The following is a 24,865-nucleotide window of genomic DNA, read 5'->3' as shown; positions in this document are numbered from 1 at the left end:
CAGTAGGAAGAGTCAGCTCAGCCTTTGATTCTCCCGTCCCCCTACCAAGCCCTGGTGTTCTTTGCTCCACAAAAATCCTACAGTCCGGCCTTCATCTCCCACTTGTCCTGTTTCCATCAGCTGAAAGCTGGCAGCTTTCCATCATCTCCAGCGTCCACACCATATTGTGATGGTTCTCCACCTCAGCCTCTCTTTCCTCTCTGAACTCCCCCCTTCACTCCTGCCCCACTGCTCCATGAGGGATTCTTTTCCTTCCAGGATTGTTCTGGCTCCAGCAGCAGCCTCTGTTTCCCTGCTGTTGCCTCACTGCTCCATGAGGGATGCCAGCTGTGTCCACCTGTTAGGGTTGTTTCACATGTGCCTTTAAGGCAGCTGCTTCTGCTGCATTTGCAGCTTTGAACCTGGAATATTCATGTTCCCTGGTTTATCTCAATCTATTGATGAACTCAGCCTTCAATAAATACTTTCCCAGGGTGAAATCTATTTGAGATGTAATAATGGTTCAAGAGAACCTGTGCCAGCACCTGCAAGATGGCCAAGCTCTTCTTTGATTGCTGTTTCTGTTTCAAAATCAGTATTAGAGCAAGTGTACTTTTACATTCACGTATTGAACATGTGGAATGAGATACCCTTAAGCTTGATGCAGTGAGGTTTGCACCCTCATACAAAAATTTATCATAAATCAAATTTGAGTCATCATTGTGGTTGTGACACGATTTCTGCTGAAAAGGGCATCTTTGGTGTCATCACCATCTTGCTTCAGAAGCAGTTTGCTGGTGAGGGTGTGTACATGTCTATAGCACCTAAAAACCATCAGGCCAGTGTTGAATGTCTGCCTGGTGCTTCACAGATTGCACAAGTGGCTGTTAGCAGGAAAAACTTTATTTATTTTTTTTTTTTGTCAGATTTTTGAGGGAGGGCTGTTATCACAGGGCTTTGACTTATGGCCGTGTAACCAACTCTGCTGAGCACAAAGGGGATCCCAATGATATCTGCTCCAAATTCTCTCTCCTGACCATGGGACTGTGCTTCCTGGGCATTGTGTGAAATAAGACTTGTGAAACAAAAGCTCTGATTTCCCTTTGTGAAGCTTGATACAGAGCACACAGCTGGAGCAGCAGGATATGAGAATGAGAATTGTTGTTGCGGTGAGGATTTTGAACAAGAAGCAGGCATGAAGTACCCAAAGCATTTAACCTCTGTGTTTTATTCATCCTGGAGCAAGTGTAATTTAAAGTGGCACCTCTATAATTGATGAAGTATCTTTTTACCATTTGTTTAATTACCAGTTTCAGTGTCTAGAAAGCAGCAGATCAATAATTTACAGTGATGAACTTCCCTGTGTCTCTGTTCTTCTACTTCAGCCTTGCAAACAACAGCTCCTGAAACAAACCCTCAAATATTGATGCTTTTCCTTTAGGTGATTTAAAAGAGCTTAACCTTTTTTCCTGCCACAGGTGCACTCCAGCACCATTGAAGCTGAGGGCAGAGCATTGACCTTGTCAAGGCAGGGTTAATTTAGGGCTTGCCCTGGATGTTGTATCAGCTCTCAGCTTTTTGCAGCCTCCTCTCATTGTTGGAGTGATGAAGGCTGGGCTCCTGGTGTTGCTGTAACAGCAGATGCTGCTGCCCTGGCTTCAGGAGAGTTGTTAAAATGGAAAATTTAGGCTAATGAACCAAAGCTGCTGCCTGTGGTTTATATGTATTTCTTACATGATGGGGTCTGATAACAAATGTTGACTTTTCTATGTGAAGTACCTATTCTGGACACTCTTGGATCCTTCTGTCAGGTTAGAGCTCAGATTCCCTCATGGTCCTGCAGCACCTCCCCAAGGGGAGGTTCTTGATGTGTCCAAGAGGAGCTGCAGGTTCTGTATCTGTCAAATCAGAGGGGAAAAGGTGTTTCCTTCCCAGTGGGATGTGCCTTCAGACAGTTCCTGCTGTGATCCTGGCTGCCATGGACCCTGGGGTTTCCCCACACAGCATCAGAACACAAGACCTAAAGACACCCAGCTTCCATGAGATCTCCAAATCCGTGCATTTCTAGCAGGATGATGAACTCTGCTTTCAGACTGCCAGTCTCATACCTGTGATTCTTCTCACTTTTTAGAATCAAGACAAATATCTTATTTCTCCTAGACCTGCCTTTGAAACTGAGCTAAGAACTTGGACTTGGTATGAAGAACAAACAGGGAATGCATCCCTTTCCTGTCTCTTAGGAGTGCCAGTCCTGATCTCCTGTTGGAGAACAAGGTGCCGTGTTTGGCATTTGTTAATGTCACAACTGTCATTTCCTTGAGGATCTCTCCTTTCAGTTGGAGCTCACAGCCCAGAAGAAGGTTTTGTTTACAAAGTAGGTGTAAAGGGTCATGAGGAAGATTCCTGGGCCTGTTGTGTCAGCCTTAGCAGGATTTGTGCAGTTTTGCAGCCACCAAATGCAGGATTAGGAGTAAATCAGAGAAAGAAAAAGGGTTTGGACCTAACCACAGCTGGGGAATGAATGTTTCCATTTTCTGCAGAGCCCCATGTTTATCCAGATGTGCTGCACACATTCCTGAGGACCACAAAGGGATGGACTCCTTCATTGTTCTTTAGTGTCTTTGTTTCTGATTAAACTGATGTCTCTGATAATGCAGAAAGTTTTGAAAATGCAGAGAGCAGGACTGTGTAGTTCTCCTTAGGAGGGAGTTGAAACTGCCTTGGAGAAGAGCTATTCCTTACAGTCCAAAGGGGGCTAAGATGCAGGCCAATAATTTATTCATTTTTTAACATCAATGTCATTAGTGCTTCTTTTACATTAAAAAAAAAATCTTTATTTAAGGCAGTTTTGATCCACTAGGAGTGTCAGTTTTTAAACTCTTGGAAAACAACATTGTGAATTGTTTGAGTGCAAGCTGATGCAGGTGGATGTGGGGTATCCTTCTGAAATGATAGCTATATTTTCCAGGCAGCCTGGAACACTTTTGCCATCCTAATGGCAACTCATCATTCCCTGTGGATGTTAAGTGATGCTAAAAATCTATTTTGGGACAAAAGAGATCCACCAAAGCATTAAAGCCTGTTCACCACAGGCTCCTTGGGGCGCTGGCAGAGCAGTGAGAGGAGATGACCTCAGACAATACCCTTCATCTGGTGGCTTTTTCCCTCATTTTCAGCAGGGCAGGCAGGGGAAAGGGAAGCAGCTCAGACATCAGCTGCAATATCATCTGTCCTCGTGCTGAGCTCGCTGCCAGCCCCAGCCTGACACCCTGCCAGGGCCAGCCTCACTGCCTGGCTCCTCTCCTTCCGTCTGCCTCTGCAAACTGCTCAGCCCCTTCCTTTCAGCACAAGCTGGAATTTCTACAGCTCATCCAATATTCTTATTTTGGGTTCATGATCTAGTTGTTGAAACTCTCTCCTTAAACTTTTCTTAGGGGGGCTTGTGCCACCACAATCAGTGTAAAGTGCTCTTTGTTCCCGTACAAAGAAGGGTTTGAAAGAAGTTCGGTCTCATGTGTGTCACTAATAGTTTTATTAGAACTTATTTATAACTTTTCACTGCCCCAAAATAACTGCCTGCCTTAGGCCAACAAAGTCAGTTTGGAACAGAGGAGAGATGGGAAAAAAAACCAACAAACAATGAAACAAAAAAACCCTGAAGTGGTGGAAGTACAGATTGTGCCTGTAAACTCTCCACTTCTAAATCATCAAATTAAAAACTGCTCCACTTGTTTGAAAGCATTCCCTGTGCTCACAGAACTGAACTCCACTTGAAATTGGAGTTTGCTACAGAATTGCTACGTTTGCTTTAAAGGAGGGTCACACCCAGAAGGAAAATAAGAACTTGTTCCTCCCAGGTGTCACCCAACACTTGCAGTTGCTGACTTGGCTTTTTCCCTAAGGAACCTGTGGATGTGCCACAGAACAAACCTATGGCATATATAATTGTATCAGTACATAAATGTTGCTCACAGCAACATATCCCCTTATTTCCAGTACAAATGATTGATATCCCAGATATTACACTGATATAAACATCTCTATCCTACTATAAACTGTCAAGGTGAAGGGATTTTGTTGTTACAGTAATAGTAGAGAGGAGCAGGGTTAGTTATTTGTTGGGGGCATCACTCATGTACAAACTATTTTATAAAAAAATCCAAATTTAAGCAAATATGTTCCATGTGTGAGCCTCTCTCCTGTGCTTTTCAGGAACATTTTAGTCATTTGACCTTTATTCTTTTGACTTTGGAAGCTTGAATATACTCATAAAATCTAGATATTACCTATGCTCCAGTCTCCACATAACAGGAAAGTTCATAGCTTTGGAAACAAATTAGGAATTCCATGATAGCTTTATTCAAGCTTTATGAAAAGGAAAAGCTCCATGCTGCCTTAAAAGAAACAATTTCACTTGGCTCTTTTGGAGGGAGGTATTTCCTTTTTAAACTGTTTTTCACAGTACCAATGATGTGATTTTTGGGTGTGGTTTGTTTTAATGTAAAGATATGTTGGTGAAAGTTGTCAATTAAAGAGAAAAGGACAGGAAAGTCCAGTGAAGTTCAGTTGTTTCCTATAAAGCAGTCTGATACAGTAGATAAAATTGGTATTTGGACTTCTGTAAAATGATGTGTGTTGGCACAGTTAAGAATGATGTCTTTCAGGTAGCCTTCCTTAGGTTTCAGATTTAACCTACTAAAGAAAATAAAGCAACTTAAACTTTCTATTTTAGTGCTGGCAGTTCTAAACAGACAATTCCTGCATTCAGAGAAGAATTTTGCAATCACTGGGGGCACAGGGGAGGATTGGGATCCTGTCCATACAACATTAATAGGGGTGGATGAACTCTGCTTTCAGAATCTCAGTCTCATACCTGTGATTCTTCTCACTCTTTAGAGCCAAGACAAATATCTTATTTCTTCTGGACTTGACTTTGAAACTGAGCAAACAACTTAGTGACTGCATCCTTGGAGCTGGTATGAAAAACAAACAGGGACTACAACAGTGTTAGGGTCCAGCCTTACAGCTGAGACTTTGTACTGACTTAAATCCACAGGGAGCTCCTTCCCAAAAATGTTCTTTTCCAGATTTAACTTCCAGATGCCACTGACCACAAGCCATACCAGCAGAGGCCATCTTGCTGAATTGCTTTATAATTGTTATGGAGCAAGTACTACATGAGAAAAGAGGCATAAGAGTATTTAAAATAAGAGCTTTTTTTGTAGCTGTTTTTCTCTCAGAGTCATAACAACTTGTGTTTCCCAGCTTTGAAAAAAACCTGCCTGTTGCCTGCACTCATTTTCCCCTTTGCTGTGCAGTCAAGGATGTGAAGTATTTAACAGGACAAAAATTAAAGGTCAGTCTAAAAATCCTCAGAAATCAAGATGTCCCTAAAGATAAAGTCCAAAGAAACATCCTCTTGGCACAGAACTGCTGCTTTGAGTGCACACCCTTTTCTGGCCAGGTGTTGTGGGGACAAGGTGCAAGCAGCTGCTGAGATCCTGGTGGCACTGGAGGAATCCTGTGGAACAGTGCAGGGAATTGGGAATAATTTGGAATAATTGGGAATCTCAGCCATGTTTTCATGGGGACTGTGAAGCTCCTGATGCTGTGATGTGGAGAGAGCTTTGCTGTCAAACTCCAATCTCTCATCAGTGACTCTTTCACAAGGGTGGACTGGGTTGTTGGGTTTTTTTAGGGCTCTCTTTTTAAGTTGTTGTTATTTGTTTGTTTGTTTTTTTAATTTGCTGTGGCAAACTGAGCCCTGCAGCTCAAGGAGGTCTCACTAGCTGACAGGAAAATATTGGCTGGGATTTGGCCCAGTGTTTCCTTGGAAGCTTTGTCATTCTGCAGAGAAGAGACTTAGGATGTGGCAGGGATGCAGATACAGAATTGTTTGTACATCTTGTCATAAACATCACTTACTGTCAGGGAGAAAAACAAACAAACAAACCAAAACTCTGGGTGATAAATCTGTCTAGCAATTTATATTGTGCTCATTTCTGGGGCTGTGTTGGCTCAGCAAGCTGCTCTGCACTGGGATCTCCTGGATTTATCCAAAGACAAAGCAGAGATGGAAAGATATCCCTTGATGGGAATCACAGGGAAACCTTCCAGTTCTATCACTTTACCCAAAGGAGGCCTTTGTGAGCATTGTTGTAGGAACTCCCTTCCATTTGTATAAGGAGGAAAATCTGTCCTTTAACTGGGCTTGCAGGTTTGGTGTCTGCTGAAGGGATGGTGAGAAGTTGTGCCAGTGCCTCTGGCAGCTCTGTTGGGATGTGCACAGCTGCCTGTAGCTCCTGAAACTCTTGGCCTAGGAGATATTAATTCCTGCAGTTTTGTGGGAATGCTGCAAAAATGAGCTTAAATGATGCCCAATGTCTTTGCTGTTTAAACCAAGATGAGTAAGATAATTGTCCAGTTCATAAAATGTTTGTGCTCCATGGATCTGCAGCCCAGGAAGGGCAGGAAGGGGAGCTCTCAGCCTTCCCTCTGCATCAGCACTGCCCAGGTTGTGCTTTAGGATGTGGCTGTGTCTTTTCCTGCCCTTTCCCAATCAGACATGCTCAGCTTTGCTTTGCAAATGTTATTTTGTAGATTTAAAAGTCTGTTCTGTCTTTTTCCTGCCACGAGGAAAAGGAAGGGCATTACAGAAGGACAGAGCAACTCTAATTTGTCCATTTAGTTGCTGTTTTTGGCTGTAGGACAGGACCCTGCTCAGCAGAGGAGTCACAGGTTAAACTCTGTCCCGCTGTGTGGAGGGGAGCCCTGGATGTGCTGCCTTCTCCTGATGTGTGAGCCTGGTGTGTCCCTCCTCAGGATTCCTGTACATCCTTCTCCTCCAGACTGCAAACAGTTTAGTGCTGATCTGGCCTTATATAGTAATTTCCTATTATTAGAAACATTTCCTTGGGATCTTGCTCAGGGAGTAGCAGAGGGAAATCCTGTTTCCTTCATCTGACTTGCAGGCACAGCACCAGTGCTCACTCTTTCCTTATCTCGTGTGGATGGAACAAGAAGTTTTTGTTGTGATCTGCTTTCCAGCCTTAAGCCCTTTCTAACACTGAGCCTCTTTTCAGAAAAGCAGGAAAAGAAATGTGAAGGAATAGGAACTGTCAGTCAGCAGTGTGAGCTGTAAAGTTTTGTCTGCAGCCTGGACATTCCCTGCTCTTTTTCATTGTGTTTTCCTCGCTCAGATTTAGTCCTTCCTTTGGAAAACCAGCTGTCTGTTCACTGCTGGATTGTGTGAAAAATAGTGTGCTGGGATATTTCACCTGAGAGTGCCAGGGATGGGCAGACAGCCAATGGCTGTGTTAAAAAAGAGGAACAGCTTTAAATTAAGGAAGGAGAAGTTTTTGTTCTGCGTGCGACAAGAACGTGTTTTTAAAGCCGAGACTGGTCACTGGAAGCACAGAGATATGCACAGGCTTTGAACACTTAATTTTTCCTGTGAAAACATTTTTTCCCCTTAAAAGGAAGATGTAGGTCCTGCCACTGGGAGTGACTGTTTGGAAAGTCAGTCGGGAGGAATGCACATCAGCTGAGCTGGGCCAGGCTGTTTGTGTTACCAGCTCCCTCCAAACCCCATCCCTGCCACGGCCGCTGCAGGGGAACTGCTTAAAACGATTGTGTCAGAGCACAGGGAATTAACTGCTGGCTTTAAACTTTGTTGTTGGAGTCAGTGCAACAATTGCTGTTGGGATTGGAGCATGTTTGTAAAATCAGGGAAACCCTGACAGGGCCGTGAGCGGGAGCAGCCACGGGCATGAGACAAACTGGCATCACATTAAGGGCATCTGGGAATTATAAAGTGGGACTTTGTTCTGATGGCCACTGTCAAAGCCAGCCAGCCATTTCTGTTTCACTGCTTCAGCAGAAAGCAGCAACAAGGAAAATTTATCTTAATTTGTTAGATTAACCCAGTTTCTGTTTTCTCTCACGTCACAGACCCAGAATTATTGTGTGTGTGCGGGAGCCATAACTAAATACAAGCCCGTCATATGTGCTTTTTAATCCATCACCAGGGGCATCAAAACAGGGAACAGCACTGGCAGAGAAAGTGTAGGAATCCAAGGAGACGTGTGCATCTCCATTTTTTGTAATATTCTCTTTTTTTTTAGTATTTTTTTTGTGAAAGACTGAGCTTGGGAAGAAAAGAAGTTTGGTATTCTCACTGACAAAGCTTTCTTGGAACAAACAAAACCAGTATTGACAGTTTTAGGCAAAACTGTTATTACAAAGCATAAATTAGAATCCAGAATAATAATCTAAATAGACTTTGTCTTCTGGTTTTTGAACCCTTTTGGCCACACCTCACAAATTTTAAGGTTTTGTCTGTAACCCTGCAAATACCTTCACACAGAATCAGGGAATTCAGTCATTTGTGACGTCATGAAGTTTGCAGTAAGATGAAGGAACTTTGATCATCTTGAGGCACATTTTGAGTGAGTATAATGAGCTTTTGGTTTAACCTTTTTAGGTGTGCAGTTTGATAACTGAGCAGGAATGTTGTGTGTCCAGGGGCCAATGTCCTGAGTTCAAACCTCTGTTCCTGACTACTTGTTTAGAGCACTCTTGGGAGGGGGAGCTGCTTTAATCCAAAAACTGGGTAGAGAAGAGACAATTCTTAGCAGAACTAATAATATAGGGAGGAGGTTTTGCCTTTTTATCAAACCTGTTAAAATATTTAGCATTGGCTTTTTGGCTGGGTGTTGATTTATCCTTATCCTGCAGTCAGATGTTCATCCTCTGTTGGACACAGGGTGTTTTTTCCTAAGCAGTGGGACAAATGTCCCTCAGAACCTTCAGTTTCTGCTCTAGGGTGTTTTAGGAATGTGAGGCACTTTAATCAGTTTTAGATCAGGATAGTCTGGACACCGAGACACATGTGACAGGTTAAAGACATTTCTATTTTTTGATTAAGATGTTCCTCTGACCTGTGAGAGGAAGGGCTCTCAAATTCCTGGCCTGTTTAGGGTGGTTTCTTTCCCATGGTATTTTTGCCAAGTGCTTTCTAATTATGGAATGTGTCTTATTCTGTAGTTCTTTTGCAAGGCAGAAATAATGAATATTATAAAAATCCAGAACTCACTCACTGATGGATGAACTTAACACCTTCTGGAATAATATAGATGTGATCCATGTTGATTTTTGAACAGCATAAACCCCAGCCACCAATCTCATACCTCCAGATTTATATTTTGAAGTGGAATCTGCCCTGCAGAGGGGAGCACTGATGGTGTTTTCACGGGGCCAAACTCTTTATTTTTTCAGCAGAGCCACTGCTTGCGGGTGTAGCTTAGCAAGTCACGCTCGGCCCTGCGAGCCTGTCGGAGCAGGGCTGACAGGAAAGCTTTCCAGTCCCCTTGCTTTGAATGTGAAATTGTATGCATGGAATCAGCTGCTTATCTGCAACGAGCAGAGCAATCCCAGTGCTCTAATCCAGGGTTTAAATGAGTCACTTCTAACTGGTGAGGCCTGGAAAACTTGATTCATCCCTCAGCCTGTAGTTGCCTGTTGGAGTGAGCCAGACCTTGCCAGCCATCCTCAGCAGAAATCACAGAAAAGGGCTGGGCTCTGCTGCTAGAAAGAAAGAGTCTGGTTTTATCACCTTCATAATCCAGGATCAAGATGTTATAAAGTAAAATTATCTCTGCTTTCCAACTTTTTTCCCCCCCCCCTTCCTAATTTAAGCTAACCCACATGCAAGAGTGTTTTCTTCACCAGCAGTAGTTTGGCTGCAGAAAAAAAGCATTTTGAGTAAAGGTCTTGCCATTGAATAAATAAATAAAAGGGTTCCCCTGCATGAAAAAAAACCCAAGCAAAATGTGTAAAAAAAATGCACTTTTAAGTTCTGGGCTGTTGTATATTCTTCTCTTATGTGGCATATTTGGTGAAGAGATGTGATCTGAGAAGTGTTAGGAGGTGTAAACTAGGGAAAAGGTGAGGTTGTTTATGTGAAGATAACTCTGCTAGTACTTAGAATTGTAACATGAGTTTTACTGAATCTCTTTGGTGACAATTAGACTGGTTTGAGCAGTGCTGGTGGAGCCCTGACATTCTCCTGAAGAATTCGAGCTGCCAGCCACAGCTTTAATTATGCTTGGAAAACTGGCTCAGGGCTCACTGTTGTGTTTCAGTAATGGCTAATGTGGCTCAGTTTGGGAAATGGAATTTCTATCTCCTCTGAGATCTTACCTGTGCACAGGAGAGGGGCTTGGAGTAGTTTCCATTTCCTTCAGCACCAGCCCAAAGTTAAACCTCCCCAAGAGCCACGTCCTGAAGCTGCTGCCGTTAAAAATTCACCCAGGTGAGATAAGAAGTGAATGAAAGTCCTGCCAAACACAGTTGTGCAAGAGCCACAAATAATGTTCCAAATGGAGCCAGAGAGGGCAGAGGAGCTGTGGCACTGCAGTGCTCCCAGCAGTCGAGCTCCATCCCAAATCCTTGGCACTTTCTGCCTGTGCCATCCACGGCAGCCGGGATCTCTGGGATCGATGCCTTGGGCACAGCTAATTAGAGGGGAGTGCTGCACCCAACCACTGACAACATCTGCTATGTGTCTTTGCTTTTAAATAGCCTCCCCTCTGAGGAGCCCAAAGCTTTTTAGTTTTTTTGCTCTAAATCTTTTTACTTCAGAGCTTGACTTTACCCTTCCTGTAGCAGAATTTGTGAAGGATGCATTTTGATCAGAAGGGAAAAAACCAAAACAAACAAAAAACTCGTTAAGCAGGGCTGAGTGCAGATAGTGCCAGTCATGAAACATCAGCAGCTGAGCTTGGGAATCATTCCATGGCTCTGCATGTTCAACCATTAGAGAATCTGCTTGACAGCTCACAATATGAATTGCCTGGAACACCTGAGGGGTGGCATCCTCTCTAACAGATTTAGATCTTTGTTTGCACTACCTGTAACTCATTTTAGGATGGATGCACAGCTTAGTCCATTGAGGAGCAAAATAATTAATAAAATCATAGAATAATTTTAGATTGGAACGAACTTGTGGAGATCTCTGGTCCAACCTCACTTCCAGTGAGGGACCAGTTTAGATCAAGTTGCTCAGACATTGTCTGGTTGAGATTAAAATATCTCCAAGGATGGAGTTTCGCAACTTTTTGGGACCCCTGTTCCAGTATTTGACAGCACTCACTGGGAAAAAAAATTTCCCAATAAGTCATTGGAATTTCCTTTCTTCCAGCTCGTGTCCATTGTCTCATGGTCTTTCACTTCCCCTAATGCTAGTGAAGGCTGTGCAGCATTTTTGTCAGAATGCCCTTATCTTGGGCAGGTGGGTGGGAAATGAGGTGGGGTTTTCACACTTTTGGTGTAGCTGTGGTCATTAATAATTCTATTTGAGTACAGAACACTGATGAGCTCAGAGACAGCAAAATGTGCAACTTGTGTTTGCAAGGGCTGGGGACTGAGAGCTGCAGTGCCTTCACTGTGTCCTCTAGAAAGCTCTTGGTAGTGCAGGTGATTTTGTAATAAGGAGCTCAGAACTTCCAGGTAAAGTGGGTGTTTTGGTGCTGGATTGGCTCCAGAGGAATTTGGAATAAAATACTGCTGAGCCAGGCTGGATGGGGCTCGGTGGAACTGGAAATAGGTGAAATTTAAGGTCCCTCCCAATCCAAACCATTCTGTGATTCTAAATCTGCTGCATCCAACCCTGGGCTCTTTATGATTTATATTTTATTGATTTCCTGAGGGGGTGATTCCAAGGGTAATGTCAATGCCAGGGTTGGGGTTGTGCGTTTGGGGTGGGCTGGGAGCAGGTTTGTCCACGCTGCTGTCCCAGAGCTCGTCTCTCCTGTCTGATGGCTGTGGTTTGTGTGCTGGGCTCAGCCCCAGCTTTTCCAGGGCCTGGGATTATTTGTCTTTCCGTTTTTTCCTGTCATTGGGCAGCGGGAACTCCACAGGGAGAGCGCAGCTGGTTTCCCTGGGACTGCCTCTCCTGGGCTGCTGAGAGCTGGGAGGGGAGTTCTCCTTCTCCTTGGAAAACGCCCTCTCCAGATGCTCCAGTAGGAGCTGGTGGGAGGGAGGGAGTTCTGACTGCGCTGAAAATGCCATGAAAAAAAAAAATTTAAAAAAAATAAAAAAAAAATAAGGCAACTGACAGAAGAGAGAACTTGTCCTCAGATTGCTGCTTTTTGCAGCAGCGTGAACCAAGGCTCTGCAAGGGCTGCAAGAGGCAGAGATGAAGTTCAGAGGCGGGGTAAGGTTTATTTAACTCCTTTGGTGGCTTTGCAGCTTTTAGGTGCATGTCTGGTCTCAGAAGGAGAGAGGAGAAACATTTCCAGGGTTCCAGCAGGCAAGTGAAATGCTTTGAGAAGGATCCCTGCATTGGAAGGTTATGTGAAAAGGGATGAAATTGGGTAAAAAACCAGGGAATACCTGCTTGGAGGAGGGAGCCAAGGTGGGAGCTGAGGAAGTGGGAAGAGAGGGGGAAAGCTGAGTTCTGCCTTAGGAGGGAAGAAAGGGTGGAGCTTTCACTTGGGCACAAGAACGTAAAGGGACCATCCTGGAGCTGGGCTTTTGCTCTTCCCAGGGCTTCTGTCCCATTCCTGCCATCCTAGGGAATGGCATCAAGAACCTGCTTAAGGATTCATTGCCACTCACTTCCTCCAGGCTGCTTTGGTTTAGGAAAACTTTGTGTTTTAGCAGCAGCCAGAAGGCCTGGCCCTGCATGGGACAACCCTGAGCTTGGGAAAAGGAGTTGGTGGCAAAAGATTGAGAGGACTGGGATTGTTACCTGGAAAAAATAATAACAGTGCCATAGAGAACACAGAGCTCCTTTTCCTATGTTGTAACATGGGAACAGGGACGCTGAGTTAAGCTAAAAGTTGCCAGAAATGCAAAGATTATTTTCATATGAATAATTGGGGCGTGGAATTCACTGACTCTGGAGGATGTTTGGGTCAAGAATGAGAGAGTGTTATTAAAAAGTGTGTGGGCTTTTGCCTGGATAAGAATGCTCAAGGCTTTAATTGGTAAAGTGACCAAATTTAGGAAAAGCAGGGTTGAAAGCGTCACTTCTGTAGATTTGAGCAATTCTCTGTTAAAGAAGAGTTGGCATGGGGCTGGTGTGTCCCATACCTGCTCAATCCAGAGATCCTTGCCTGTTTTCCCAAATATTCTGGTGTTGACCACTGACAAAGTGATGAAGGGCAGGGCAGAGCTCTTGGAGGACCTGCTGAGTCCTTCCCTGTGGAAGTGCAGGTGTCAGGGCTCCACAGGGTATTTCTGCTGGCCTCTGGTGTGCTGGGGCCTGGAGAAAGGTTGGTGACAGTGACAGTGACAGGCAGAGGTGGTGCCCGGGGTGGTGCCCGATGTTCTCCGAGGGAGCCGTGGGTGTGGAAATGCCCTTCGCGTGCCCCGGGAATGCTCTGGAGCTCTCTTTGGAAAGTTTGACTCTGTCAGAGAGACACTGGGGTGTGAGAGGTTTGTGTGGGGGTGTGGAATGCAGCAGGGAAGGGCTGGCAGTGGGGTTGGCAGTGGGACACCAGTGGGACACCAGCAGGGCCGGGCATTCCCCAGGCAGCGCAGCAGGGAATGGGGCACAGGCAGGTCCTGGCTCTTGGTGTCTGAGCTTCTGCCACCCTTCACCTGCTCAGCTGTCCTGGAAATCAGCATCAAAACTCACTTGGAGGGGCAGCAAGCTGAGGTTTTGCCTTTTTTTAATGCCTTTTTAAAATGTGTTTGTCCTCTGAAGCTGCTGTGGGATGCCCAGGCCTGTGGGCACAGGTCTCCTGAGCAAGCTGCCACCAGCAACATCTTTGAACCAGCAGCAGCTTGTGCCATCTGTTCAGGAGCAAAAATGTCAGCTCCCTAAATATAGAAATTCAGTGTATTTACTTTTCCAGCCCTGGTGATCTTTCTGGTTTGCCTAGTTCATTTTTCTTAGTGCTCTTTTATATTTAGCCTGTTGATTGAAATATCATTACCCCTCTTAAGGGTAAACATTTTTCCTGTCCTTCAAATCAGTTCTTACAACTGCCTTTTCCTTTTCACTGCTAATTGCTTATTTCCTTACTCATCCCCCCACAAAGTAAAATCTGGAAGGTATAATTGTGTTATAAATGTTGAACAAGTAATATTGCCTACTTATTATTTCAATTTGTCCCTACTCAAAGAGTGGAAAATTTCCAAATGATTATTTTACAACAATGAGTCAAGGATGTAGCATTTCTATCTCTTTAACATAATTTTTTTGAATAGTGTGTTCTGGAGTTCCATCTTTCCATCTGGTTAGGATGGGAAGAATCAGAGGGCAACCAAGTTCTGAGTTCCCTGACTCCAGACATTCCATTGTTGGTGATGTATTGGTCTAAAAGAAGTAAGAATAAAAAGTAATTCTAAGAAATGGTCCTTGCATGGCAGCTGCAAGTTCAAGTTGTTCCCTCTAATTCTGCTGGTCTGGGTCACCAGAGTTGTTACCTGGTTTTGATCCCAATCCACCTGACAGCTCTGATTTTCCCAAGTTGTCTTTTGGGAAATCACTCCATTGGCCTTACATAATTAAAAGCAAAATATAAAACATTTCCTTTTGTTATTTAATTTTTTTTTTTACTAAACAAGCCAAATTCATGTCTGATCACTTATTAGCTCAGGTGGCTTCAGAAAGGACAGACAAATCCACGTGGTTGCTTGCAGGGGATTTTTAAGGGAGACTCAGAGCTGCCTCTCAGGGAACCTTCTTTCCCACCCAGCTGTGACTAACAGAGAGTTGTGTCCAAAATGAGCAGCTGATTTTCAGTGAGGCAGGAGGATGGATGAAGTGGCTGCACTTCAATCTCTCAGGGATTTGCTGGCAAAATCCCTGATTCTGGTCCACCTCCACTGTCTTCATTGTTTCTTTCTCCATGCAGAAGGAAAGAGGAGCTTTCCCATTCTGCACCTTGGGAAATGAGGCCTTGGCTACAACACTTGATTTTTGTCTGCTCTGCTGTCTGGCCCATGTTGTCTCCAAGCTCTTTCCCAGGCTGTAGAATGAAGTAGAAATCAAAGGAATTTTTTTGCCTTTCCTGCAGCTTTGGCATGTGACAGTGAAGAATGTCCAGCTATCCATGAGACAAATGTTTTTTAGCTGCCACCTCCCCACGAGAAGTTCGTTCTTGGTTCAGGCTTGCATTGTCTTCCAGAATCTAATCTGAATTTCCCTTTCCACTCACATTTGGTTCTGGCCTGTTCTTCCGTTCCCGGCTTTGTAACTATTTCTGGAGCCTGCAGATCAATCATCTTGCACTTGATACCAAGATAAAGGTGCCTGCCTCTTCCCAGATGGAGCCACTTCCTGGGGATGTTCCAATGAATCTCCTGAGTGGATACAACTAATCTGTAAAAATACATTGCCAGGAGAAAATATTGCAACATGCATTTTTGGGTGTTGAGACAAATTCTGTCTATGTTGTGACTTCCCTCTCTGAATCAGTTATGGAGTTTCCCTGCTCCATACAAGTCCATTCACTTTGAGAATTCCAGGTGTTTTGTCATGGAAAGGAGTGGGAAGTTGCTGGTGCTGCCTGTTCCCTCAGTGTGTCTGGAATTGAGTTTTAAACCATTCCAGTATCCCCTCTGGGAAAATCGAGCCTGGGAATGAGTCCTTGATCCATGTTGGGTATTCCATGGCCATGGAGCAGCTGCTGGACAAAGCTGGGGGCAGTTTCTTGCTCTGCTCACATCAGCTCCAAACCCCAGTGCTCGTGGCAGAGCTGCCCTCCCATCTTCAGCACAAATTCCCCCAAAGTGCCCAGCCCGGCTGACTCGAATCCTTTGGATTTTGCTGTGCAGAGCAAAAGGTCCTGTTTTTCATTTCTGAGGTGTATTAGTTCTCCATGTCCTAAGCAGAGGAAAAACTTTATCATGCTTTGGCATTAATCAGAGTTTAAAGGAAAAGTATGTGTTTACACCTTCACAATCCCATGTCAGCGATTTCCCAGTTCAGTTTAGGAAACTCCTTGGTACAGTCTTGAGTGGTTTTGTACTCCCAGGAGTTTGGAGGTATTTTCTGGTCTTGTTGACTCTTGTATGAACACAAAGAAAAGCTGGAATCCCAGCCAATGTAAACCTGGCTCTGCAGGCTGCATTCAGCATCCAATTTACACCAGTGGAAAAATCTTTCCCAAACTTTAATCCCAGGGCAGAAGAAGCCATGTGGGAGCAGTGCTGTGGTGCTGATTGCACTGGCCTGGTCCCCACCATTCCAGAGGGACCTTTCCCTTCCTGGCCTCGAGCCACTGTTGTGCTCAAGGCTCTGGAGAAGACATGAAAAGCAAAGAGTGGGTTAAACCAGAGTGGGAATGAATCCCTGGAAACTGCACCGTGGGGTGGCTTTGGGAATTGTGGTGGCAAAGTCAGTGTGGGCACTCTGGAAGGGAGTGACCCTCAGGACAGCAGAAGGATTGAGAGGAGGCACAGGCACTCCTGAGCCCACCAGGATCACGTGGAGGTTGCTCAGATTTTTGCCATTCCCTGTTTGCAGCCTGTGCTGGGTGTGGCATTGGGTGCCCCCATCCTACAAAGGTCAGGATCCTCAGCTGGGCCCTCCTTTTGATCCCTATAGGGGACCTATAATGTGGACGTGGTGGAGCTGCCCTAAATAACTGTTAGAGGGGCACCTGTGGTCCCTTCCCTCCTTTCCCTGGCTCTGACACTCTCCCAGTCCCACAGGGAGGTGATTTAGTTCAAAACCTGGTGAGAAAACCAGCAGATCCTTTTTTCTTGGTCTTTGTTTTGCTGATTGAGTTGCACTGGTGTGGTTTGGAGGTGTTACCTGCTGCCAGGGAGGCAGCAAAGCCCAGAGGAGGGATTTGATGCTGAGCTTTAGCTAAACCCGACCTGCCTCTTAGGTGGGAGCTTCCCAAGCATTTCAAGGCATCAGGAACTGGCCCTGCTGCTGAATCCTGGCTCCTCTCTGACCCTGCTGTGGTTTCCCATTAGCCTATCCTTGGCCATCATCATTACACGTGGGACCAGTGTGGGAAAATGACCTGGATTAAAACCATCAAAGAATCTGAGATAGTTTTAATCCCTGTCAGATTTCCAGCCTGGTTTATTGCACAAGTCCTGGGTCAGTGCAAACCAAAGGATGCAGCTGCAAAGGTCCTTCCTCGGTGTCACAGCAGCTCCTCCCTGAAAAACTGATTTTCACGAGGAAGGGTCTGATCAGACCCCCACAGCCTGTGTTCTCCCAATTATCTGGAATATATTCCCTGCCACAGGGCTTTCAGAGTGCTCCAAGCTGATCTCATACCTGGAGCAGAGGATATTGTAAATGTACATCAGTCAGAGGTGGTTTGGCACAAAGAAGTTCATCCCCTGCAAAGACAATCAGGGAATCAGTGTTGTCCATAGACAAACTGCTTTAATGGTTAATTAGCTCCACTGTACCACATTTAACCCCCCCAGACTGGGTTTTCTAGCATTAATTTACAGCCACCAGCTCTGGTGTCTGCCTGCTAACACAAAATCACCAACATTTTGGTTATTTTCATTTGTTCAGTGCCTTACTGTCACATTCATCATTCAGCAGGAACATACGGTCATCACTGTGCCTATTTTTTCTTAATAGTGCCTTCCCTCCCCACTTCCTTCCTTCTGCATGACTGTTCTGTTTCCATTTTGCAAAAAGGGTTTATTTTCACCTCCTTTTATGGCCCATCTGTTGATGTCAGTGGCAGTGAAACAGTTAACACTGACATTTCAAGCTGCTGGTAGACTTGGACATATGCAATAAAGCAAAATGCTGGCATGGAGCAGTGCCTATTGCTCAGCTCTGGCTTTATATTTGCACTGAACTCAGGGCTTGGGAGGGTACAAGAGTAAAGTTTATATTCTGGAGGCTCTGACTGCATCACATCCCCTGGGCACATTTAATTATCACCAAAAAGCCGCTTTCAGTCGCGTTGCTTTGCCTTTTGTTCTGTTTGAAGCTGGCTGCAGATTTGAGGTCGTTATTTTGTTCTCACGGCGAGAGGTTGGAGTTGAATGAGGAGACAAAAAGTGGAGGAAACCGAAAGTTCTTGGCCTTAAATGCCTGTCCCAGAGGAGGCTGCTGGAGTGGAATTTTCTGTGTTGTGAGGGGGATGGATTGGCTCTTCCCTCTCCTGGATGTGCACAGCTGGGATCATTTTGTCCTGGCCTGCAGGGGAGGGGCTGATGAAAGAGCTGCTCAAGTGACGTTTTTTGTGAAAGTTTTCAGGATTATATAAACTGGGATTAACTGTGCCAGGGTGGAAGTTTCTCCTCAGTCCTTGTTGAGGCAGCTGTGTTTTAGGACCGTAGTTGTAAACTTACCCACTTGAAAAGGACTTATTTTCCATTGGTTTTGCTTTTGTTCTCATCATCTTGGCCAAAATCTGCTCCAGGACTGCACTGCTCTGATAGAAGCATTCCAATTTCTGGGCAGAGTTTATTTGGATGTGATTTATTTCTATTTTCCTTTCCTTATCTCACTACCCTCCTTCTCCAAGGGTAATCCCTTTTCTCCTCACCTTGGCAAAAAGGGTGGAAGACGACAGAGCATTTTGCTGAAGCTGTGAAGGACTTGGCTTGGAAAATCTTGGCCATTTTTGAATGATTACTTCATGACAGTATCTGCAGAATTCCTCCCAGGCTGGATCTTTCCAAGCTTAGAGCTCAGGCCTTCCAGACCATGAGACTAATTGGAAAAAATAAACCAGGAAATCAAATGATGTTTCTTTGTGGCGTTTGAGCCATTAGAGCGGGTCTGGATTTGAGATTTCCAGAAGGAACTCATTTTCCTCTCTGAAAACTGCTGGGTTCAGGCAGTCACTTCTGCTCAGGCTTACAGGGAGGAAGCCAATTAAAACTCGCAGAAATAGGCAAAACTGCATTTACTAATCATTTACCAAATCAAAAAAACATTTACCAAGAAATGGGTGAGTCAAACCTACTGCAGACTGAAGGGATTTGCACCTGTTTTGACCCAAACTGATACTTCAGTGATTCTTGCTTTTATTACTGTTTAACAAAACTTCAAGTAAATTTTCTTCCTGACCAAGGCTGGGTTTATTTTTCTCCCTGCATGTCATCAGTCCCTGTGGTTTGACCACTTCTACATCTTGGGAAGGTGCAGAAAGGAACTCTGTGAGTCAGTAAAAGTCATCTACATCTTTGTGAGGGTCTGGCATTCCTAGTTTGTGATGGGTGTCTGGGATTGCTGTTGGTGCATGAGCCTGCCTTAGGAACAGACCCCTCTGGTGTCTGTGCAACATCCCAAAATCCCACTTAGTGCTTCAGGAACATGGTTTAGGAGAAGTGTGAGGGCCCAAGGGCCAGTTGCTAAAATCCTCAACCCTGGAAAGGCTGTAATAAGTAATACCTCCCATGGTTGGGGTGAGAGAATCCTTTATCCCACAGGTCTTTGCACTCAGATGTCAATTCCTTCCTGGCTCTGCTATCCTGTTGGCCCTGACCACCCCTGCCCAATTTCCCATTTATGTGTACCCTGCAGAATGTTCTCCCTTCCTTGAACCCCTGGTGGTCCTGTTTTGGTGCACTGCCCCACCCTGTCAATCCCCAGTGGTTGTCCCTGTCCTGAACCCATGCCCCATTTTCCCCTGCTCCCGTTGGATCCTAGCCCTCCAAAACACCCCCTCATGTATAACCCTGGACCCTCAGCCCATCCTTGCTCTTGTCCCTGGATTTTGCTGGGAGCTGCACCTTAATAAACCAGCTTTTGGGTCTGCAAACAAGAACCTGTCCCAGCATCATCATCATTTTGAGTGGCCTCGTGCCCCAGAGCCGAGCCACGAGCTGCTTTAGGGACCTGCACACAAAGGTGCTGCTGTGAGCAGTTGGCAAAGAAGGGCTGAGGGAGATCAGGAAACGCAGGCAGGTGTGAGGCAGAGGGTTTCACACACTGTTTCTCCTGTCTCTGGTTTCTGTGGTGCCTCTCATCTTCTCCATCTCTGTCCCTTGAGATTTCCCCAGAAAGCAGCCACTGAGTCACCTCTGGGTGCAAATTTCCCCTCCCTGCTTTACAGTGAGGTCAGGGATCAGCAGATGAGAGCTTTCCACAGATGGTTGTGTCTCACCCACGTCACGTTGAAAATGTAACCTTTAAAAGAGGGTTGGGGGTAGGAGTCTGTCGATGCACGTCAGCGTCGTGGTCTGAATTCAGTGGTGTGGGGTGCAGAATGCAGAAATGCCCATTTCTCATTTCTTCTCCATTTTCTCAGAATTTTCCCATTGGGTGACTTGCTAAAGCTTTAAATTGGTCAGCAATGTGAAGCTCTTTGCTTCTGAGGTGAATCATCATTAGTCATAAAAGATTCTTTACCTCGAAACAGCTTCCCGTTGTGAAATCAGAGAGGAGAGAACACATTGCAGTCTCCCTCCTGCTAATGGATGCCTAGGAAAGGAAATCCAAGTTTTATTCTCTTTATCAAATGTTTGTTTCTCTGATTGATTTGAAGTTATTGGCAATGTAGCAGTAATTTTTCCCTAATGCTGACTTGTCTTCCCTCAAAGCAATTTGAGCAGACAATGGATGAAGTGTTGTAATGACTGTTTTCAGCAGCAGCAGCGGGATTATTTTAATATCCCACTTTAATATCTCATTTTAATATGGTTATCCAAGGGTAACTGTGGTTCTTGTGGACTTGGGGAACTGCCTGCAAACCCACAGCCATCCCAACTTCCCTGTGCTTCTGGCTGCAGGGATTGGGAGCCAACGGCATCCGGCTGACCATGGAGAGCGCTCTGACGGCCCGGGACCGTGTCGGGGTGCAGGACTTTGTCCTGCTGGAAAACTTCACCAGTGAGGCTGCATTCATTGAAAACCTGAGGAAACGCTTCAAGGAGAACCTGATCTATGTGAGTAGCACAGGAACAGTGTGTCCCCACGGTGTCCCTCAGTGACCTGGAGCGTGTTTGCTGCACGGGACAATCCCAGCTTTGCTCTGCAGCGGTGTTCGGAGGTGGTGGTGGCAGCTGACACAGGCCATGGGTGTTTGTGCCAGGACCAGTCTGGGGTGCTGGCATTTGATGGGTGTAGGGATGCTCTGCAGTGCTCCTGTTGAGATCTGGTGGCACTGACAGCCCTGAAAATCCAACCCTCACCACATTCTTCCATCTCCTGAGTTCACTCACTTCCACCAAACCCAGACTTGAACTCCATCCAAAATGTGTACCAGAAATAACCCAGTATTGTGGCTTGTTGGAAACCCTAAAAGCATTTGAGGTACTTTTTACCCAGCAAGGATAACATGGCTGGCACAGCTGCTGCAGTGTCACTCTCCCAAAGCTGAGGGTTCTCTTCCTCAGCACCCTTGCCCTGTTTGGAAGCCCTCAGCAGCATCCCCAGCACACCAGGATGGGTGTCCAGCCTCCTGGCACACCTGAGCTCTGCCTCCAGACCTCCTGTAACCTTCCTGCATTTTGTTCTGTTTTTCAGACCTACATTGGCTCTGTGCTGGTGTCTGTGAATCCTTACAAGGAACTGGAAATCTACACGAAGCAGAACATGGAGCGGTACCGCGGCGTCAGCTTCTATGAAGTTTCTCCTCACCTGTGAGTGGGTGCCAGCGTGGGTTTTGTCACTCCCACGCAGCTGGGACACGTGAAAAGAGACAAACAGAACTTATCCCTGTCCCAGCTGCAGCCCTGGCAGTCCTAGGGATAGCGAGGATCCTCTGGAGGGTGTGGTGTGAGGCTCTTTCTATTCCTGTTCCTCTCTCCGAAGAGGATGAGTTGCCTTTGCAGGAGCAGTATTTGGAAAGGGAGTTGGTTCCTTCCTGGCTGCAGAGTTGCTTAGCCAGCCCTGGCAGGACAGGAGTTCATTGTTCCAGGGTTATTTGGGGTCTCTGTGTCTGGGGCTAAGCAGGGGAAAGATTTTTCTGGTGTGTAGGGGTTTCTTTCCTACCTCTGCTGTTACTGCCTGACCAATATTTATCTGGTATTTCCCTTGTTGCTAAGATACCATCAGCCTGTTGGAACAAGGAATGTATTTATTTACATGGTCTGGCTTGGTGAGCATTCCCAATTTCCCATTTAAAAAAAAAAAAAAGTTTGAGGTTTAAAGTTATTTTTGAAAGCGTTTGAATTTTTTTGTCAGGCTGAAAGAAAAAGATGACTGAGAGCTGAGGCCACATGGCTTCAAAATGGATTTTTTTCAGGACTAAGAGCCAAATTCTGAGCACCTCTTGGAGGGTTTTTTATGTTGTGTTGTGTTTTGTTGGGTTTTTATTTTTGAGATCTTGGAGGAGTAAATTATATTATTTTTGAGCAAACTATTTGGGTTGTTTCTTATTGCTGGCACATAGCCCAGGAGAGTAAACAAACCAGAATGTGCTGCAAGCACAGAGAGGGGGAGAAACACCATAACTTGAGAAAGTCTCAGTGCTTGAAGCTGGATTTGTTAGGACAGAAATGTGATTTTTACTGTGTGAACACAGATGGGGGAGAATTAAACCTGCAAAACCCTGCATTCAAACCTGCTCAGCTCACCTTGCCTGAGGTCAGGGAAGGGCTTCTCTGCCCTCAGAGGTGAATTTTGGGACTCTCTGGAAAGTCCTTGGGACTGTGGCTCTGTTTTTAATTATGCAGTAGATACAGGATGATGACAATGCTCAGGGAAAGCACAGAGCACTGAGCAGATGTGCTTTAATTCCACTTAAATCACAGTGTAGCTGATGATTTCTTAGGTTTTCTTTCTCCTTTTAACAAGTCCCTTCAGAAGCTGTAAAATGTGCAGCTCATAAGTGAACCCTGGAGAACTGTGATCCTGGAAACTGCTGCTCCCACTGGGAAAACAGTTTTTTGTTAACTGTTTTTGCTGCTCCACTGCATTATTTGATTATTTTATTGCATGATTTGATTGTATATGCATTTAAAAACCCTGTGAGGAGCATCAAAATGCAGCATAGTGCTCTGGGCTTCTCCTTTTCCAGCACACTCCTCAGGTGTCTTTTTTTTCTCTTTCTCCTCTTCTAAACTGACTCTAGAAAGTCCAAACTGTTCAAGATCTCTATTCCAGTGTCAGATAGTTCAAGTGCAGGGCTGAGCACTGGATTTTCTGGGAAGTGCATCACACTCAGAGGAGGAAAGTTATCCCTATGGGCTTGGATCCCAGCATATTCCCAGAGATCTGTCACATCCTGTCCTGTTTATGGCCTGCAAATGGGAGCATAAATATCTTTATTTACAGTGATTCTGTCTGTGTGTGACTGGAGCTCTCAGGGCCATAAACCCGTCCCATAAAGGCACAGTGGGGCCAGAGGCACTTCTTCAAATCCAAATTAAATTTGCATTTATTCAGCTGTTTTCCAAAAGGCTCCAGAGGCAGGATCTGGATGGGAAGAGAGGGACATGATGTATTTTGTGGGGTGAGTTGTGTTGCTAAGGGAGCTCACTGGTGTTGCTTTAGCACCAAGTATTAATAGACTCGACAAGGCCACGGCTGTTATTTTGGTGTGATTACTTCTAATTAATAGCACAGCAGGAAAGTTTAGAAAAAAATAAAGAAAAAATGAAAATAAAAAAAAAGCCAAGCTATTAAAGGGTTGTCAGGTGCACAAAGACAGAATACCTGCTTGCTCACCACATGTGTGTGAGAGCTGCAGATGTTGTTAGGGAGGGTGTCTGATGTGTTGTCCTTTTCCTCTCCCCCTGAGCAGTTGTCACCATTGTCACTCATCCCCTGCTGCTCTCTGCTGTTGTAGGAGTGTGTGTGACTCGGGGTGTGAGATCCTGTCTGTTCACAGCACAGAAATGAAAGAAAAAGCAGCAAAGGAGGAAGCAGAAGGGCAGGGCCAGACTGTGCAGGCGGGGGAAGTGCCTGGTGTGTGGGGCACAGGGGACCTGCAGGGTGCTCCACAATCTGTGGTGGCTTTTCCAGCTCTTCCCACCATCTGAGAGAAGCTCTGGAGCCACCCAGATAGCAAAATTCTCTTGTGACCTTCTGAATGTGTCATCACTTAGAAGATAAGCAAGAAAAAATACCAGTGGAGAACAAGGTGTTTCCTGAGTGTAAAACTCTTCTGTCCCATGGGACCAGTGCTGAGAGATCATTTATATTTAGAAAAGCCTGTTGATCTGCACTATTTACTTGATTTCTACTTTTTTTTTGTCAGAAAAAAAAGGTGAAAAGAGCAGTCTCAAAGGATTTGACAATTTGTGTGATGAGCCTGCAGAAGCTTGGCTGGGTGGTTGGGTTGTGCCCAGCAGTGTCGGTGCTGTCCTGTGCTGTCACCAGGGTACAGAGCTGTGTGATCTCAGCCAGCCCATGGCCTGGGGCTGTTTTGGGGATGTCTCTGCTGGGATTTCACAGGCAAACACCCTGATCCCGGCTGTTCCCTCCCAGCTACGCCATCGCAGACAATTCCTACCGCTCTCTGCGCACCGAGAGGAAGGATCAGTGCATCCTCATCTCCGGCGAGAGCGGCGCCGGCAAAACCGAGGCCACCAAGAAGATCCTGCAGTACTACGCTGTCACCTGCCCCGCCAGCCAGCAGGTCGAGACCGTCAAGGATCGGCTGCTGCAGTCCAACCCCGTCCTGGAGGTACCTCCCCACCGAGTCCTGGCCCTGGGAATGCTCCGGTTTCCCTGTGCTGGGGACAGCGGGACTCCCTGGGGCGGTGACGGTGTGTCCTGGGAATGCTGTGTGGGCACATCACCAGGGAATCCTGCTCTGATTCCCAGCCAAAGCAATCCTGGCCCTTTCCAGCCCTCCAGGAGCAGTTGTGGCATGGATGGGGTGCGGGGAAAGAGGGGATTTGGCGTGGGAAGAGCTCTGGGTCACTGCAGGACTCTGCAGAAGCGCACATCCCAGTGGGCAGCTCAGAAAGGCTGGGTTTGTTTTCTGGTGCTGTGGTGTCCTCTAGTGTCCAGCCCCAGCTGTGTGCAGTGCCTTGAGATATCCCT

General features: G+C 45.7%; 1 protein-coding gene across 5 annotated transcripts in view; it reads left to right on the top strand.

Annotated features, from left to right (window-relative positions):
- Positions 1 to 24,865, top strand: part of MYO1C (myosin IC) — a 51,570-nt gene that overhangs the window by 12,667 nt on the left and 14,038 nt on the right. For 4 of the 5 annotated variants that reach the window (XM_015646448.3, XM_015646453.3, XM_015646450.1 and 1 more), the window contains exons 2-4: positions 20,662 to 20,817; positions 21,398 to 21,513; positions 24,305 to 24,503. In XM_015646448.3, the coding sequence (XP_015501934.1) occupies positions 20,662 to 20,817; positions 21,398 to 21,513; positions 24,305 to 24,503 (471 nt within the window). Of the gene's footprint in view, positions 1 to 12,047; positions 12,194 to 20,661; positions 20,818 to 21,397; positions 21,514 to 24,304; positions 24,504 to 24,865 lie in introns of those variants that run through there. The other variant, XM_015646449.3, reaches the window with a different exon arrangement.

This window comes from Parus major, chromosome 19 (assembly GCF_001522545.3).
Source record: "Parus major isolate Abel chromosome 19, Parus_major1.1, whole genome shotgun sequence".
Taxonomy (NCBI): domain Eukaryota; kingdom Metazoa; phylum Chordata; class Aves; order Passeriformes; family Paridae; genus Parus; species Parus major.
The sequence above is the reverse complement of the archived record's forward strand: the minus strand, read 5'-3'. Positions and strand labels throughout refer to the sequence as shown.